Here is an 18,349-nt window from a genome sequence, read left to right on the forward strand (position 1 = left end):
AAGTCTATGAAGGGCATCTTGTTAGTTACTCTTTATTGTGAGTCCCAAGCATGTGGTGGTTGTACGCTGGCTCCCTATCAAAACTGGGAAATCTCGGCACAACTTCATTTGTAAGGGCTCGTAAAAGGAGGGGCCATCACGGCTGATTTGGAAGAACCATAGTGTCTGCTGGCGCATGACTGACCCCAGTCATCATGGCTCTATTAATGGGAGCGGGGCATCTGCGGCATCCTTCCATTGGGTAACCGCATATCTGCCTGAACAATTTTATTTATACATGAATCAAAAGGTTGTAAGCGTCTATCATAAAACCTATTAGTGCTAATTGGCCACATCCCTGTATAGTCTTACAGCCATATTTCGTGAAACAGAGTTGTGGTTAAAGGGAGTATAGCCATTGATCATGCCTCGGTTTCATTACACAAGTCATTGGACGACGGTGTCATTGGACGACGGTGTCTTGTTTAGAGCCCTGACTGAACATTAACACGCAGTGCTTGCGGTATGGTTTTGGAAGCATAGAACCTTTCATATCAGCGACATTTTCCAAAACAAAGGTTAAATTGATAGCTTTTTTTAATAGGGTCAGAGTTAGTGTTCCCACCAGACCACATCTCCATGTTAGTTTGTTTACGGGCAACTGATAGGTGAGCAACTGCGGATTATCTAGCGTGCTCCGAACATGTGGAATAATAGCTTTGTCAGAGGCACCTATACATAGCTGTATAGATCTGTGAAACTGCTAAAGAATCTAATTCGAATGACTTTCTCACTGGTGAAAGATGAGGGCCATCTGTTTCGAAAGCTGTATCGCAAGCAAGCCGACGTTTCTAAATGGTAAAATGCCACGTCGGGATTGTAGTTCACATGACTCAGTCGTGGGCGACGCTGAGAACTGCAGGGAGAAGGCAGAATGCCGACAGAGTTAGGAGTGCAGGCGTGACATTTTGTAGGTGTTTAGGAAAGCATTTTAGCTAACCCTTTTCCCAACCTGCCACGTTGAATTATTCTAACCTGCTACGAAAGTCACTTCCGGTTGTATCTGTACTAGTCAGACCTGTGAAAGGGTGCACTTGTTCTTTAGGTAATACATCAACATCCAGGGTGTTCGTGAAACACTTTATTCCAAATACAGCATGAACTCAATTAGCCAGTAAATCAAAGTTAGGACAAACCCAGATATTTGCCTCTATACGTTTTCAATCACTTGTTCAATAAAGCAAAGAGATTTCAAATGGCAGTGTGTGCTGTGCCCACATCACAGAACCCAGACTTGCTCAGTGCTAGCTATACATGGACTGGTTATAAGGTAACTCGCATGGATTGGCCTATACACGGCAGAAACTCAACATGGATGCATCTGTACATAGCTGCTCTAGTGTCCAGTTATTAAACCAAATACTTCTCAAATCACAATCTACATAGGTAAGCGTGATGGCAGTGTCTAACCAATCCGATAACGTCCATTTTTATTTTAAAGTCAATCACCTAACAGGCTGTGTGCGGCAACTATGAAAGCCTGTCCCAACCTAGAAGTTGTACAAAAAGTTGAATCATAGAAAAATACAAATCAACACTTAAGGCAGGTAAAAATCTCATGGACTACAATGTAATATGGGCTTCAATACTTGAATCCTCTAATACTTTTCATGGAGTCAGAGGGAAAAGCATGTGAGTTACACATCTTTTAGTCTGAGATATACCACTCCGATGAAGTCATGAACAAGGCTGCTAAGGTGCATTAATTATCAACCCGTCCTAATAGGGGAGAATTTGGAAGTTTAATTCTAAAGAGGTCCATGTCTCACCAATACAGAATCTTAACCTCCAACTTCAGACAACTGTTATGCTAATCTCTTCGAGGTGCTAAAACAGACTACTGACGCATGTCCATGCAAAGGAGGAAATTGGTAACCACTTTAGTGCTGATCCCTTTGAAGTGTCCTCATGTCTGCTTCAGTCTCTAATGAGCATGATGTTATCATGTCAACCTTCAATGGCAGAGAGCAGATTTAGACGCCACAAACATAAAGCAACATGAGTAAGAGTTTTGTTTTGTGGAGTATTGTGGATCAGTTGCTAGATTACAGGCCAGATTGAGTCAAACGGTCCCGCCCGCTAGTTACAAATTATATGTTTACTTCATATGCAGGAATTTTTATCTTTTATAACAAACCAGAGGGTGGCTGAGGTTCTTTCTAACCCTCAGCCAGGATTGTAATTTGCTTCAAATCAACAACATGACTCAATGCCAAAAACAGAGGCTTGTTCCGCTGGCACTATGTTAAATGTCTCACTGTTTCAGGGCTGAGGAAGAAATGGAGACTGGTCCAACTGTGTAATGACTTATTACACACACACACACACACACCGCCTCAGCCAACAGGTTCTGCGCCAGTCTGTCTCTAACCATAACATCTCTCCTTGGGGAGTTGTCTTCGTCCACTATTGCTCAGGTAATGTGTCTGTTTGATTACAGTGAACACTGGTGTGACCAGGGATTAAGTCCCAGACCTCCCGGAACTCCCCTCTCTGCTGACAGATCTCAGCTGTGTTGTCTCTCTCAGGGCCCTCCGGTCATGCCGCTCCAAACATAGCAGTATCGCTTCTCTCATTGGCAACCACTGTGTCATCGTCTGTCACAATAAATATCATTACAAATACAAAATGACCCTTCCAGAGCATTCTGTGGAGTTTCCATATTCTGTCCCACAAAAACTTTGTCTTTTAGTGTCTTCATTTGGTTACGCAAATAGCAGGTATTGGAAATCTACTGGATAAGTCATTCTGTTTTCTTGCAAGTCTGATTCTCCTTCCACTCAAACCAGACCTGCTTGCCATTGACAGGCCTACTCTATGCTGGCAGTCACCATGAAATGTAACACCTTACCATCCCAAGTCCACACGTCTACCGGGTGTGTGTGCAGCAGCTGGGTTGGAGTCTGCATTGGGTGTGTCCCACTTTCTCCATCGTCCCCACAGTGCGGGTTCAGTCCCAGAGTACAGGAGTGCATGGGGAGTGACAAAATGGTGGCCGGACAAATCCATGTTTGTCTATTTGGTGATTCCGGTTGATGAACCACAATGGACCGGGTGTCTACTCTAAGGCCAACACTAGTCACTCATCTCTGTCCAGAATGCAGATCAACCAATCAAATTCCTTCACCCAGGCCTCCCAAAACATGCTCCAGGAGGGTGGTGGGGGATATTTGCATCTGGCTAGTGTCTACTCAAAGATACTCTTAGGACTACTTCTCTATCGGGGGCTTAGCTGGTGGGTAAAGTGATGGGGAGCGAGTGAGGGATTTGAGGGGGATGCTAGTCTGTGAACTTGTGTGTGTCTCCGTAGAGCCACTGCTGGGGCGGGAGGGCAACCTCGTTCAGATGACTACACTTATCACTGCATTTGCAGGACTGCACGAACATGACGGAGTGGTCGAAGCGCTCGCCATCAGGGCAGGCAAAGGTCACGGAGGCGGTGCGTGTGCGGCGGGGCGAGCAGCAGCGGCCGTCCACACACAGGCCGCAGTAGTTGGGCCGGTAGAGACGCGTGCTGCGGCAGCCAGCATAGGACAGACGCAGGGGCTCTGGAGCCTTGTGGGTACGGGAGCACTTCCTCCCTTTCTGTGGAGAAGAGAAAGAGCCTCGGTTAGTCACTTTACAGTCCCAGTGAACCATAACTGCAGTTATTATGCTGGCCCAGGGAGAGAAAATCTGAGGAAAGGTCAAAACAACAAGACCAGGGCTAGAGAGGGGCATGGTGATGGTATGGGTGGGTGGGTGGACATCCAACACCAACAGTTATGAGGTGGCATAGTGTCACATTAATGCCCCAACAACTCGCAAAACACAGAGAGAACATATTAAGACAGGTGCCTAACAACCAGACTCATCAGTGAATCACTGCTCTGGTGAGATGTAGAGAGGGAGAGCGTTTAAGGGTGTTGCATGAAACGAGAGAAAGCGAGGGAGTGGGAGAATGGAGAGCGCTTTGCGTCATACACACAAGGGCCTATTAACACCTCAGAGACCTGGGCACAGTGGGGGAGAGTCTCTACATTCCACTGTCACAACTATTTGGTGCCTTGTACTGTTGGTCTTCTAATGATGCTTTTTCCATTCACAGTTCAGTTGAACTTGTTCCACAGCAACAGTACTGTGAATAGAGTGGGCTCAGACCCACACTGGGAGAGCTTGCCAGAAGGAGGGGCACTTAAAACCATGATATTAATATGGATGTGGGCACACCCCTGTCCACACAGTCTCTTATGGTTTAGACTGGGATGCAGGCATTGACCTAAATACATGTACCTACAATGTATGAAGGCAGGGGGACTATTAAATGGTGGGCTGAACTTCCTGGATTAGCCTCGGTTTCAATTCTCCTCATTAGGAAATGCGACTGAGAACGAGATTTGGGTCATGGAGGAGTGCTTTGATGTGGGTGTCTCGTGTGTGTGTGTGTGTAAGAATGTGGGAAGCGTTTGTACTTTCACTCTGCCAAAAACAGTACACAGTCACTCACTCTTCTAGCACAAGGGTTCCCAACCTTTTATACTCCAGGGCCCCCTTTTTCACGTAAAAAAATAAGTCAGGCCCCCCTTTTATTTTTGACATGATTGTTTATTGATTTAGCCTATATTATATACACGACCAGCTTTATTTGGTTTAACGTGAAAGACAGGAAAATGTTATTTGAAGCTAATTTCCTTCAATTCTCCGTAGTTTAACAAGACTCTTGACATCTTCTTGATGATAATCATAATAGATAAGGAAAATAAGTTCTAGACCCAATTTCCACAAATGTCATTCCGCTACCAAATATGTTTTATGGTATTTATATGAACTCCCAATTTAATTATACATATTCTCTTTTAAACAAAGTGAATAGATCAATTGATAGCGACAGTCACACATTGTATAAGATTACTTCTCAAGCACAGTCCAATTTCTTTGACTCCTCGACTTTAGAAGGTCGTAGCTCAGCTTCTGAATGTCATAGAGCCAAACCAAATATATTCCCATGTGCATCAGTCGAGTGTTCCTCTGGCATCTTCCCACTTGTTTCTAGCCTAAAGTGTCACCGATGTATGCGTCATCTCAAATCAAGGAATGTCCCACGCCCCACTACGAAATGTTGGCGCAACTTATGGGGGGACGTGACCCATAGGTTGGGAAGCCATGTTCTAGATAACGTGAAACAGTCTAACCAGGTCTTGTCTGGAAGTAGCCTAGACTAGCTAGCAAGCCAACTTCTTTCGCCGATTAGCTTCAGCTGGCCAGTGTGCTAGTTAGGGACCGTCAAATTACACAATGTAAATGGGACAATATGTTCATGTTGCACATCTTTCAGTTGTCTAATTAAATGCTTTCAATATATGTATATTAATTTCTACGGCTTATAATTAAATCAAATTTGGAGCTGTTGACATTTTAAAATATTGTCGCATGTACATTGTGTGATTTACTGGTCCTTAGCTAGCCCCGTAACGGTATTGAATGTCAAACCAAATTAACCTTGGGCATTACGACCAGGGATGCATGCAGCTGGGTTCTGAATTGATGATTGCTGTGGGCAGGATTGAAATAAACCCAACCCAAAAAACCTGTCATGGTACCCTTCATTCTGTGACATACCATTTTTCCCTAATTATCTCACAAATCTCAGTTTGGGACGAGCTTGACTTTATGACCCAAATTATCTTATTTACATTTTGTAGTCAGTTTTGACACTGGAGTAAATGTTTGACTAATATCGATGCTACATAGGCCGTTTACTACAAGAGAAGTTGTTTATTGCCTTCAGTTGCTCTTTATGGTTTCTAGACCCTTTACACACACACACACACACACACACACACACACACACACACACACACACTTTACCTTGACGGGGATGGACATGGAGCTGCAGGGCCGGATGTTGCACAGACGCGTCTCCTTCACTAGCTTACACTGGGCGTTGTCATTGGTGACACGAGAGGACACGGCCATACCACAGCTGCGTGAGCATTGGGACCATCTTGTGGTCTGGACCACACACTGCCCTCCAAACTGCCTCCATGCTGGACGGAAGGAGAGAGTGGGGGAGAGAGGACCAGAGGGAGAGGCAGAGAGAGATGTAAGCACACTGGCCTCATTCACAGAACAGGCAACACTGACGCATAGAGGAGGGTGATCACAGAGAAGGAAAAGCTGGACGACAGAGGTATATGCTGTGAGAGAGTGGTGTGTGTGTGCGCCTCTGGTGCACAAGTAGTCAGTGGAAAACATGGCGCACTCAAACACTGACACACACAAACACACATGCAGGGGAAAGGCTAGTGGTGCACAGTGGGTCTGTTTGTGAGTCGGGGGCTAAAAGGCTAAAACACAAACATGACGTTTTACTGCGGGGAGGAAACAGACGGCGCTCTAAGGCAACATCACGGCGCCCGCTCTTACCCGCCAGGTGCTTGTGCCCTCGCAGCTTGTCCCATTTCTTCTCTACCTCCACCAGCTCGTTTCCCATGGTATCCTTGGGTTTGTAGTGGTAAGGCTTGGAGTATGGTTTGTAGGGGTAGGCAGGGTAGGGCATGAAGGGGAAAGGCGGGTAGGCTGGAGGCAGTGGGTGCCATTGTACTGGGGGTACAACGGATGAGCCCTTGTGGCAGTCGATACGGAGGCAGCACTGCCCAGGCACCTTGACCAGGCGCGGGGCAGGGCAGGAGGGCGATGCCAGGGGCACGTGGCTGGGGCACAGGGGCACGCAGCCCACCGCCCCGTCAATGCACGTACACTGGTGCTTGCAGCCAGCCCGGAAATTCTCCCCGTTCTGGTAGATCCGTCCGTTGTATTCGCAGGAGCGACCCTCGAGCTTCGCTGTTAGGGGAGACAGATAAAAAAAAAGGATAGACTTAATGATGTCTGTATGTAGAAGGCTCTGAGGTATCACTAGCCTATGGCCATGCCTTTGGTTGTATTGCTTAAAACACAAAGAGTTCAAGTTGAGTGAGGTAATGAACAAAGTGGAGGAGAGGGACAACAGAGACAAAGGAATAGAGAGAGAGAGAGAGAGAGAGAGAAAATGGGCACATCAACAAGAAAGGTCCAGAACTAATTGTGTATTAGAAGTAGGAAGTGAAATGACAGTAGAGGTAGACACTCTATCCCCAGTTTAATGAAGGAGCCTCTATTCTTAGTCCAGAGAGGAATTTTGACTTGTTTACAATGTCGTTCCGCTTCAGTCCCTCTGCGGGACTTCCATACAACACCCCCAAATACCCTCCTTTATATAGAACCCCCCACACACACACACATAAAAATACCCCTGTGTGTGTGCACATGCGGCAAGACACGGAGCTAGATAAATACATTCTGCCCCCTGCTCTCAGCAGTGTGGCTCAGGAAGATGCTCTCTTCTAAACATGGCACCAGTTTCAAACCCCAGATCCATATCAAAGACAACCAACATTCACTTTTTATTGAATCCATACAACCCCAGACTAAACCCAACCCTCATGAACCCTGACAACCCCGTTTGTATTGTGTACATACCCCTGCAGATGCCATGAGTGCGGCCCACGTCATTGCCATAGTTACACTCCAGCCCCTTGTGATGGTCACAGGGGTGTGAGTCGTGGCAGTCCTGGTTGAGCTGGGCAGCACACACCTTACAGCAGCCACAGCCGTCAGGTACAGAGCTGACCCCCGGGGGACAGGAGGGGGGGCCAGCCGGGCACTCACACATCACAGGGCAGCCAGCACTCACCTACAGGGGGCAGGACGGAGGGAATGGTGCAATACAGAGACTTGAAAAAGGGATTTCAATGAGGGCCGTTCATAGCCTAAACATTAATAGAACGAGAAACTGTTTGTTTCAAGTGGAGTCAGGCTACAGAGCACAGAAGATCTTCAAAGTGTGTTTGGCTTAAATATTCACTAAATACCCAGCAGCACCACCCCCCTGGGACACTTTCCCACCCTCTGTTGCTGTCGCCTTCCTCTTGGCAGGGATGAAAGAGAAATTCAATGTGACCCCCTCCCTGAGGCCCAACACCACAGCCCCCCTTAACCCTGATAAAAAGGTTTTGGGTCTGCCTGTCTACAGCCTGTCTACAGGGTAAGACTATCCGAAGTATCCCTCTGCTGCCATGCCATCCTGGGCCAGGGGGATTGAGTGGTTTCTGCACAGCAGGTTCCATCCATTTCCAGACCTGAATGTGTCACTTTTCATCTCAGTTTGGGAGCCCTGTTTGGGTCCTTGTGTGCCACTGGGGTTTAAAGGGCAGTAGTGGTCCAATATTCCAATGATATTCAGGAACCCAGGTAAAACATGAGCACTTGAGTCAGGTTAACATCATCTGTCATGTCATGCATTAGAGTCAGATAACCACACTGTTCCTTTCGGTCTCTATCTTAGTGTATAGATGACACTGTGGTCAACATCACTTTCATTACAGAGTACAGAACCGTACTTTTTTTTCTGGAAACAGATTTTAGTAGTGGGGTGTCCCCATCTGGCCATAAATGTTCACTGTAAAAGGTAAAACGACAGCATTTACTCAACTGTAACATCAAATTCACAGTGCCTTCACATTAAAGCAATATTCAGAGACCTAAAGATATTTCTTATAACGCTGAAGACAGAGGACCAGTACGCTTGTCGGTGGGGCAGTCTGTTGACTACCCGCCACTGTGCTGACAGGAGACCGACCCGACACGTGAACTTCTATTTACAATGTTTACACAAGCTTGGCTGAAGCCAAAATAATACAAAAACATTGCATACACTTACCAAGGCAATAGTCGTCATTTGAAACAGAACAAGCAATATTAACGTCCTCATGTTGTCAAATGACAATTGAATGGAAAAAATAAAGAAAATATAACTTTTGTCACAATAATGTAATTGTTGTTTTAGTCCACGAACAAAACCCCACAACGGGAACTGTCAAACAAGGCGCAGTAATTCCAAAATTAATGTGTAGTGTTCTTCATAGAATATCAACACCTGCACATTTCAATCGATTCATTTTTGCAGCTCGGTAATATATTGCCCCCGTGCTTTTGTTGCAGCTCCGCCTACCACAGTCGTTCTAGCCAATTAAGAGGCAGAGGTATGCGTGTGAGGCCAGGGTATTCCAAACGGGGAGGGGTTTGAGGCGTGGCCAACATGAATGCGTTCATTCATAAAAAAATCTGAATTACTACATTCCAAAGAGGACCTGGCTTTTGGTGTTTTTTTATTTATGTTTGAATTAAAATAATATTATTGATGCTTTTAAGTTGTTTTCACACGCATACCTCTGTCCAGCTGCTGTTTTGTGAAAGGCAAGATACATATACTCAGCTGGCTAGTGTGTGCTACATTAAAACTGGAACAGCCATAGAAAACAGTTAGGAATTTGGTCCCCTTCTTTATAAAAATACTTGACGAGGAGAGCGAGACAGATAAAGTATACATATAGATGGGAGTGTAGACGTTGTAGTGGAATTAGCTCTGATATACCAAAAATGTGCACAAGTCTACGAAGGTGATGGTGAAAATGATAGCAATAACAACCCCTTTCAATCCATCACTCTCTCCTCCTTCCATATCCTGTCTGTCGTCAACATCCATCTTACCTTCCTCATAGATTCCCATGGTGCCCCTCTACGTGGCCTTCATTGGTCGCTCTCTCTTTCTCTCACAGACATTTATTGAAGGAGGGAGCTAAAGGTCCAGTGGTGGTGAGTGCAGACCAAAGCAGAGCGGAACGGAGGTGAGAACAGTCGGGCTAATCCAGGGCTCGCTCCCATGGACACGGACACAGGAAGCTCTCGGTTTACCTGAGCTTGTACACACTTTGACCATATAGTGTGCCCTGTTACACACTGATACTGTGTTAAGAGGTAGACACACATACCACAATCCACTGACACACTGTTAAACTGTACAGCAATCATGCAAACATATAGTACCAGTCAAAAGTTTGGACACACCTACTCATTCAAGGATTTTTCTTTATTTTTACTATTTTCTACATTGTAGAATAATAGTGAAGACATGCAAATTATGAAATAAAACATATGGAATCATGTAGTAACCAAAAAAGGGTTAAATCAAAATATATTTTATATTTGAGATTCTTCAAAGTAGCCACCGTTTGCCTTGATAACAGCTTTGCACACTATTGGCATTCTCTCAACCAGCTTCATGAGGTAGTCACCTGGAATGCATTTCAATTAACAGGTGTGCCTTGTTAAAAGTTAATTTGTAGAATTTCTTTCCTCAATGCGTTTGAGCCAATCGGTTGTGTTGTGACAAGGCAGGGGTGGTATACAGACCAAGTCCATATTATAGCAAGAACAGCTCAAATAAGCAAAGAGAAACGACAGTCTATCATTACTTTAAGACATTAAGGTCAGTCAATCTGGGAAATGTCAAGAACTTTGAAAGTTTCTCCAAGTGCATTCACAAAAACCATCAAGCGCTATGATGAAACTGGCTCTCATGAGGACCGCTACAGGAAAGGAAGACCCAGAGTTGCCTATGCTGTAACGGGTAAGTTCATTACAGTTAACTGCACCTCAGATTGCAACCCAAATAAATGCTTCACAGAGTACAAGTAACAGACACATCTCAACATCAACTGTTCAGAGGAGACTGCATGAATCAGGCCTTCATGATCAAATTGCTGCAAAGAAACCACTACTAAAGGACACCAATTAGTAGAAGAGACTTGCGTGGGCCAAGAAACACAAGCAATGGACAATAGACCGGTGGAAATCTGTCCTTTGGTCTGATAAGTCCAAATTTGAGATTTTTTGGTTCCAGCCATCATGTCTTTGTGAGACGCAGAGTAGGTGAACGGATGATCTCCACATGTGTGGTTCCCACTGTGAAGCATGGAGGAGGAGGTGTGATGGTGTGGGAGTGCTTTGCTGGTGACACTGTCAGTGATTTATTTAGAATTCAAGGCACACTTAACCAGCATGGCTTCCACAGCATTCTGCAGCAATACGCCATCCCATCTGGTTTCCGCTTAGTGGAACTATCATTTGTTTTTCAACAGGACAATGACTCAAAACACACCTCCAGGCTGTGTAAGGGCTATTGGACCAATAAGGAGAGTGATGGAGTGTTGAATCTGATGACCTGGCCTCCACAATCACCTGACCTCAACCTAATTGAGATGGTTTGGTAGCAGTTGTACCGCAGAGTGAAGGAAAAACAGCCAACAAGTGCTCAGCATATGTGGGACTCCTTCAAGACTGTTGGAAAAGCATTCCTCATAAAGCTGGTTGAGAGAATGCCAAGAGTGTGCAAAGCTGTCATCAAGAAAAAGGGTGGCTACTTTGAAAAATATAAATATATTTTGATTTGTTTAACACTTTTTTAGTTACTACATGATTCCATATGTGTTATTACATAGTTGTGTCTTCACTATTATTCTACAATGTAGAAAATAGTAAAAATAAAGGAAAACCCTTCAATGAGTAGGTGTGTCCAAACTTGTAACTGGTACTGTACATTGACACGAACTGTGACGACAAAGTGTGCCGCATTACACGCTGTTTTACTGAGTAAGACACGCAGACTGTACACACACACACACTCCTTTATCCTCTTCCCACTCAATCCATCTCTGTCTCTTCCTGACTGTGTAATGAGGTGATGTAATTGGTCAAGGTAAGAAGATCCCCCCCAGCGAGAGAAAATGAAGGACTAAGTAATAGATGGACACACTCACAGCCGTGTTGTTGTTTTCATATTTCCTCAAAGCTTAGGCTACCATGACTCATCAAAGGACGTGTCCTTTCCAATGTAGTCTGAACTGGTCCCACCCAATGCACACATACACTTTCCAATATATAACACCAACAGAAAACACACACGCACAGACACTCAAAATTCACACACACACACACACACACACACACACACACACACACACACACACACACACACACACACACACACACACACACACACACACACACACACACACACACTTCTCTCTCTCTCTCTGAGATGGATATTCACGCATAGACATTGCAAATATTCAATGACCTTTCTGCTGACCTTTGCATTCTATGTTGACAGCAAACGTCAACTGGTAATAGCTAAAGTGGCACTGGTTTGTTTTCAGATCTTTGACTATGTCAGTGGAAATCCCTCCCCGTTTATGATCAAATAGAATTCACGGCGGTAAGCGGGAAGGTAAAGGGGGAGTGGAAGGAGCGGAAAAAAGGTGGGCGGTGGCAGCTGAGGAAGAGATCAAACATTATACTTTCATAAACAAGTCTGTGGAAATCAGTGGAGGCTGCTGAGGGGAGGACAGCTTATAATAATGGCTGGAACGGAGCGAATGGAATGGAAAGGGAAAAGGGGATACCTAGTCAGTTGTCCGGCTGAATGTGTTCAACTGAAATGTGTCTTCCGCATTTAACCCAACCCCTCTGAATCAGAGAGGTGACGGCATCAAACCATGTGTTTAAAGTATTTGATACCATTCAACTCATCCTCCCCAATTAAGGTGCCACAAACCTTCTGTGGTGGAAATAGAAAAAGAGAGGGAGAGACTGAGAACAGAGAGAGAAAGTAAAGAAGGGGGGATAGTTCTGTGAGATCACTGAAAAGAAAGACGAGGTCTGCCATTTCATGACTGGCAGTTCAGACCTAATACCTCCATTACCAACTTTTATTCCAAAACAACAGAACAAGTTGGTTCCATGAGAAAGGTAAAAAAGAGATGGTCAGCTGGAGGGAAGGCATGGGGTGTGTAAGAGGGATAGACAGTGTGTTTACACCACAAGAGGTTGATGGTACCTTAATTGACCATGTTGTTGTCATGTTGTGCTGGTACCATGCTGTGTTGTCATGTGTCGCTGCCTTGCTATGTTGTTGTCTTAGGTCTCTCTTTATGTAGCGTTGTCTATCTTGTTGTGATGTGTGTTTTGTCCTATATTTGTATTTTATATTTGTAGTTTTAATCCCAGCCCCCACCCCGTAGCCTTTTGGTAGGCCTTCATTGTAAATAAGAACTATTGAGAATATTCTCAATCTGAGCAGAAGAACAGTCTTCAGAAGGAGAATATATTCATTCTGGACACTGACTTGCCTAGTTAAATAAAGGTTAAATAAATAGAAATATACAAACAATCAGGGAGGACCGGCTTGTGGTAATTGTAGGAGAAAAAGTGGTGGAATGGTATCAAACACATAACCATATGCCATTCCATTTGCTCCATTCCAGCCATTATTATGAGCCGCCCTCCCCTCAGCAGCCTCCACTGGTTTACACATGCGAGGCGGGAGGATTAGAAGAGAAGGGGGACAGGTGTGGAGTGTTTGTTAAAGTCAGGAGGGAGCTCTTGCTTGCCACACCTGTTGAGGTGCATTCTGTTACACAAACACACACAGACATTTTTGTGCACTAAAACTGTATGTATATGGCCTGTGATTGCTCAAATCACATCAGCATTGGGTGTGTCTCTCAATGCTGGCACATGGGAAGGGGCAGGGTGACTGGGAGCGAGAGAAAGAACACAACCTGTTCCAAAACAAGTGAAGAGAGAAGTTATGGGAGAGGGAGGGAGAAAAGAGGAAAGAGAGAGAGAGGAATTTAAGTCCCACAGTTATTTTTATACCTAGAACAGGAACTCTTCTGTTGACTTCCACACTGGTAGAAGAGTAGAGCAGCACGGAGGAGACGGAGAGGGCAGAAACTGGGAAACACACACACACACCTTCGTGCACCTACACGTGTGCACGCCTCTACTGCTACACACTATCAGGTTTAGCTCCCTCCATGAATTTACATCCTTATGCAGGTACACTTTACTACACTACAGTATGTGTGCATGACTCTTAAACACGTGCACATTAGCATTATACTGTACGTGTAAATATGCTTTCCTATGTATCAACAGTCTGTGTACACTTTCACTCTTCACACAAAACATAGACCAAGTAGTCATTCATTTCAATCAAACAAAGATCTTTTCAAATAGCTATGCATTTGAAATCAAACAATCTCCTAATTGATGATAATTTAAGATGTATAGAGAGAAAATAAAGAGGAGACAGAGGTCTAAATTAGAGAGCTTGCGTCTGGACAGAGAGAGAAAGGCTCTGCATCTGTATACAGCACAGATGACAGAGCAGAAACAGTGAAAATTAAGAGACTGAGAAAAAGCGGACTTGGACTTTGGTTTCCGTTTCACTTTCATTTAAATAAGTACAAGGTCATTCACTGTACTTGCCCTGTTGGGAACAATTTAAGCTAACAGCCATTTTACTGTGCATTGTACTATATGTGTCACCAGGCCATTATGAGTAAGGACATTGGGGTTTGGCGAGGACGAGGCTTGGACAAAACCCAGATAGCACCCTGTGAACAAAGAGCATACACTTTCTCATTCATTATTCCTTTGTTTGGGGTGACATAAAATCTCAGCCTCATCAATGGTTGTACTGGGCCCACTGTCCTGTCTGTCCTGTGGAGTGAATGGCCAAGGAGGGAGAAGGAATGATAGGAAACAAGCTAGACCAGTTAGCAGTCCAAAAAAAAGGTTGTTGCTACATGTGACACGGGGCCTTATAACAGCTACGTCAATGGTTAGCATTAGCCTAGCGCTCGGGTCAGCTTGGTGACGAACGAGGTCAGGAGTGGCACGCACTGTGGGCTCAAGGAACGTAATAAGGTCAAAGGGCATCGAAAACTGGGTCACCTGTGCCTGTTGATCAGTCGTAATGAAGCTTACTGACTCTGCCCACCCTCCTGCCACCCAGCCTTGGTCACACCCTCTCTTTTGGCCAACACCCCCCCCCCCCCCCCCCACCTCCCCCCCACCTCTAAGATGTCACAGAAAGCATCCTTGTTCTTGACCTCGCCCCCTGTCTACTGGGACCCCTCAAAAATCCCAGATATCCCTGCAATTTCCGGTGCAATGTTTGTTTGGCGCCTAATGGGGGGGGGGGGGAGAGCCTGACTCACAAACATTTTGGGCTGCGTTTGAGGGTAAACACATAAACGTCAGGCTGTGCGAGGCGGGCAGTGAGGAGGACTGAGACGCCGGTGTTCTGGCCCTGACACGCAGCTCCCACCACAGGCTGCACACAGAGCACAGTACTGTTCAGGCCCTAACCGACACCTCAAAAACAACATGGGCCTCCTCTCTGATCAGAGGAGGGGGCTCTCTGCGGGGGATATCTGGACACGGTCTATAGACGGACAAGGCAGGGCACACCATTACTGAAACGCTGAGGTTGGTTCACTTGTTGATGTTAATCCTGAGAAACAACAATGCCCTGGATCTTTCAAACTATACATGCTAAATTTAATGCAATTGAAATGTCACAGGGCAGCATATCCTTTAGAAACTATTCATGTGATTATTTGTAAAGGACGTACAGTATAATAGGCAAGAGCAACATACATTATACCTGGATAAGACTTGTTAAGGATGTGTAGACGTAATGCGCTATATGCAAATACATTATATAAGCTTACATAAGCTAAGTGTCAGTCTGAATATGCCGAAGTAACAAGACAGAAAACCGCATACAGCATAAACACAAATGGGCCTCCTGAGTTGAGAGACCCCTTTCCTTTGCTGGACAATATCACTTCCTCCTGAAGGGCAGAGGGTGGAGGAGGGGTACAGGCAAGGGATGGAAGGGGGCGTGTGGGGAGGTGCATGGCGAGGGTGGCGGGGAGTTTTCGGGAAGCAGCAGGGGTACATGGAGGAGGGAGCCAGACTGACAGATAGGCGGGAGGAAGTGGGGGCGTCTGTCTCTCCTGTGGTTGGCTGCTGGATGTAAATACCCCTCTCTGTGTCCAGCCATCCTCTCTCTGAACCCACTCTGCTGCTGTTTACTTCTGTTGGGGGAAATGGCCTCCTCCTCTCTATCTCCAATCCCCAGACTCTGTAACCACTGGCACAGTCCACCATCTCCCTCTGTCTCTGGGGTGAAGGACGGGACATATCTGTCATTGACATGGTCCTCTCCTTTACACTCCAGCCTCCTCTTCTTCAACTTCTGCTTCTCTTTCACTCCTCCCTCTCCAGTCCCAAGATTATCTCGCATTTTAAGAGGAGACACTGCTCTGCCCCATCTTGCCCTGCCTTTGATATGGGTCCTTAGGGGTGGGGAAAGCTGAGAAAAAGGCTTTCCGCCCTGCTGTCTGCTTTCAGCACTGACTATGAATGAGAGTGTATCTGTGAGAGGTCCAGTTGGTGGTTCTAATACAGTGAGCCCATGTGCACTCATGAGTCTCTTGGGCTGTGTTTGTGTCTCGGAGTCTGTGTTTATGTGAACGTCCTTCTCTGACACTACGTCATTGTGAGTCAGTTGATGTGGGAGTGTGTTGATGTGGGTGCCTGACAGTAAATCTTGGAGGGTGTGTGTTCCTGAAACCTCGCCGGCGTGTCTATTCGCAGGCAGCACCGCTCTGGACCTGCGGAATATGGAGCGGAGACGTCGGTGGGGTGGTAGGCTGGCCGACAGCCCCGACGGTCCGATGCTGCGGAACAAAGGTGGGGGGCGGAGGGTGATAGAGGGTCTCATCTCTTCACCCGTCTTCTGGAGCATTACATCTGCTCCTCTCTCCTCCTCCCCCTCTTTGAGGTGCCTGCAGAAGTCATCAGATCTGTCCCCATGTTCAAACTGCCAGTGTCGGGAAGGCTGGGACATTCTACCTTGTTACAGGTGGAGGTAGATGGGAGACTGTGTTTAATGGTATTGGATGGGGTAAAACAGTTCACTTGGTAAGATGATCCCCTCTGGTTGATATGGTCTGTGAAGACCTCTTGTTAGACTTTTCCTAAATGTACTACGTTTAAAAAAAATCCTGAAGTCACTTCACCAATGTCCGGATAGGTCATAAACATCTCGTTCAACAAGGCACCCTATAAGTAGACAGTGGATACAAATGTACAGAATTAACACAGAGCACAGGAGGTTGGTGGCACCTTAATTGGGGAGGACGGGCTCATGGTAATGGTTGGAGGGGAATTAGTGGAATGGTATCAAATATATCAAACACATGGTTTCCATTTGCTCAGTTCCAGCCATTATTATGAGCCGTCCTCCCCTCAGCAGCCTCCACTGACACAGAGTTATTCAGAGTTAAGTCATCAAAGCTATGGTATTGCACTACATCCAGAGAAAACAGTCCGTGTCCAGAACAATAAACAGAGAGGAAAGGACAGTCAAAGAGAAAACATTGAGTGCAGTGCAATGATTATGTACAATAGCTAAGTCATGGTAAGAAGTACTACAGGTCTACAGAGAACATGTGAAAGCCACTCACAGGGTCAGGTGTATTCTCTCTGCCTTCTCAGGTCTCAACTTCAGGAATGAGCTGGCTTTCATTGAATATCCATTCATTGTTAATACAGCAGTCTGGTCCTCCTGTCCACATCAGCAGCAATGCTTTGCCCCCATTTCTGAATCCATTGTCTGTCTGTCTGCTGTCTACTCTACTCTCTCCTTATCTAGTCTCAGTCTCCTCTGCACCTCACACACCCACATCTCTCTACCTTTCATCCGGTGGCCATCTGACATGAAAGGTGGTCGAGACAGCCTCACTTCTCACTTTCATTTTAGTCTCCCCATCAATTATGAATGAATGGCTCTCTGAAGAGAAAGGGCCAGCATGCTACCCATATTGATAATTTCGCTTAGGTGAATTTATAGATGCCTGAGCTCAATGCAGTGAACTTTATAGGCAGATAGCCTATAGCGGTTTAGAGCGTTGGGGCAGTAACCGAAAGGTCGCTGGTTTGAATCCCCGAGCCGGCAAGGTGAAAATAATCTACCGTTCTGTCCTTGAGCAAGGCAGTTAATCCCCAACAACTGCTCCCCGGGCACCGATGACGTAGACGTCGATTAAGGCAGCCGCCAGTACCTCTGTGATTCAGAGGCGTTATATGCGGAATGCATTCAGTTGTGCAACTGACTAGGTATCCCCATTCTCTTTCCATCTGTTAAATCATCAAGATTGAAAGCAGCTCCTTTGGGTAATTTTGTATAGGTATCCGCAATATTTTGCGGTGTATGATTAATTGACAAAGGTAGACAATAGTATCTCCTTCTGTGTCAGATTCCGTGTGGTGGGGTCTCCACGATTTGCAAATCCACCTCACCTCCTCTATCTCGAGAACTCCTATCTTGAGGTCTTCCCATTGTTTTGCCAGAGAACCTTTCATAACCCTTCAAGTGCACTGGCGCCACTGTAGTTCTGAATTTAAACTTGTGGCGGCGCTACTCGCTCAAATTTAAACACGAGAGCCACAAATAATCTGTGCATCCTCTTATCTGAATTGTAAACGGAAGTACTTCATACAGGACGATAGTGTACAGAACGGTAAGTGTTTT

The 18,349-nt window shown here is 45.6% G+C and overlaps 2 protein-coding genes across 2 annotated transcripts; both read right to left on the minus strand.

Moving 5' to 3' along the window:
* Positions 1 to 1,105: 1,105 nt before the first annotated feature.
* Positions 1,106 to 9,029, minus strand: LOC115201414 (CCN family member 1-like). Its single transcript, XM_029765023.1, has 5 exons — positions 8,777 to 9,029; positions 7,537 to 7,750; positions 6,445 to 6,861; positions 5,887 to 6,065; positions 1,106 to 3,624 (listed from the first exon to the last, which is right to left on the minus strand). The coding sequence occupies exons 1-5, from the start codon at positions 8,825 to 8,827 to the stop codon at positions 3,319 to 3,321; spliced, it is 1,167 nt and encodes a 388-aa protein (XP_029620883.1). The 5' UTR covers positions 8,828 to 9,029; the 3' UTR covers positions 1,106 to 3,318.
* Positions 9,030 to 15,284: 6,255 nt separating this feature from the next.
* Positions 15,285 to 18,332, minus strand: LOC115201423 (uncharacterized). The gene is made up of 2 exons (XM_029765033.1): positions 17,283 to 18,332; positions 15,285 to 16,878 (listed from the first exon to the last, which is right to left on the minus strand). The coding sequence occupies exon 2, from the start codon at positions 16,661 to 16,663 to the stop codon at positions 15,593 to 15,595; it is 1,071 nt and encodes a 356-aa protein (XP_029620893.1). The 5' UTR covers positions 16,664 to 16,878; positions 17,283 to 18,332; the 3' UTR covers positions 15,285 to 15,592.
* Between the last annotated feature and the right edge of the window lie 17 nt (positions 18,333 to 18,349).

This window comes from Salmo trutta, chromosome 1, assembly GCF_901001165.1.
Source record: "Salmo trutta chromosome 1, fSalTru1.1, whole genome shotgun sequence".
In the NCBI taxonomy this organism is placed as follows: Eukaryota; Metazoa; Chordata; class Actinopteri; order Salmoniformes; family Salmonidae; genus Salmo; species Salmo trutta.

Coding starts and splice junctions, on each gene's coding strand:
- LOC115201414 (XM_029765023.1), bottom strand. CDS start 8,827: ATGAGGACGTTAATATTGCTTGTTCTGTTTCAAATGACGACTATTGCC. Junction 7,751..8,776: donor AAATGACGACTATTGCCTTG/GTAAGTGTATGC, acceptor TGCCCCCTGTAG/GTGAGTGCTGGCTGCCCTGT. Junction 3,625..5,886: donor CCATGTCCATCCCCGTCAAG/GTAAAGTGTGTG, acceptor TCTTCTCCACAG/AAAGGGAGGAAGTGCTCCCG.
- LOC115201423 (XM_029765033.1), bottom strand. CDS start 16,663: ATGTCCCAGCCTTCCCGACACTGGCAGTTTGAACATGGGGACAGATCT.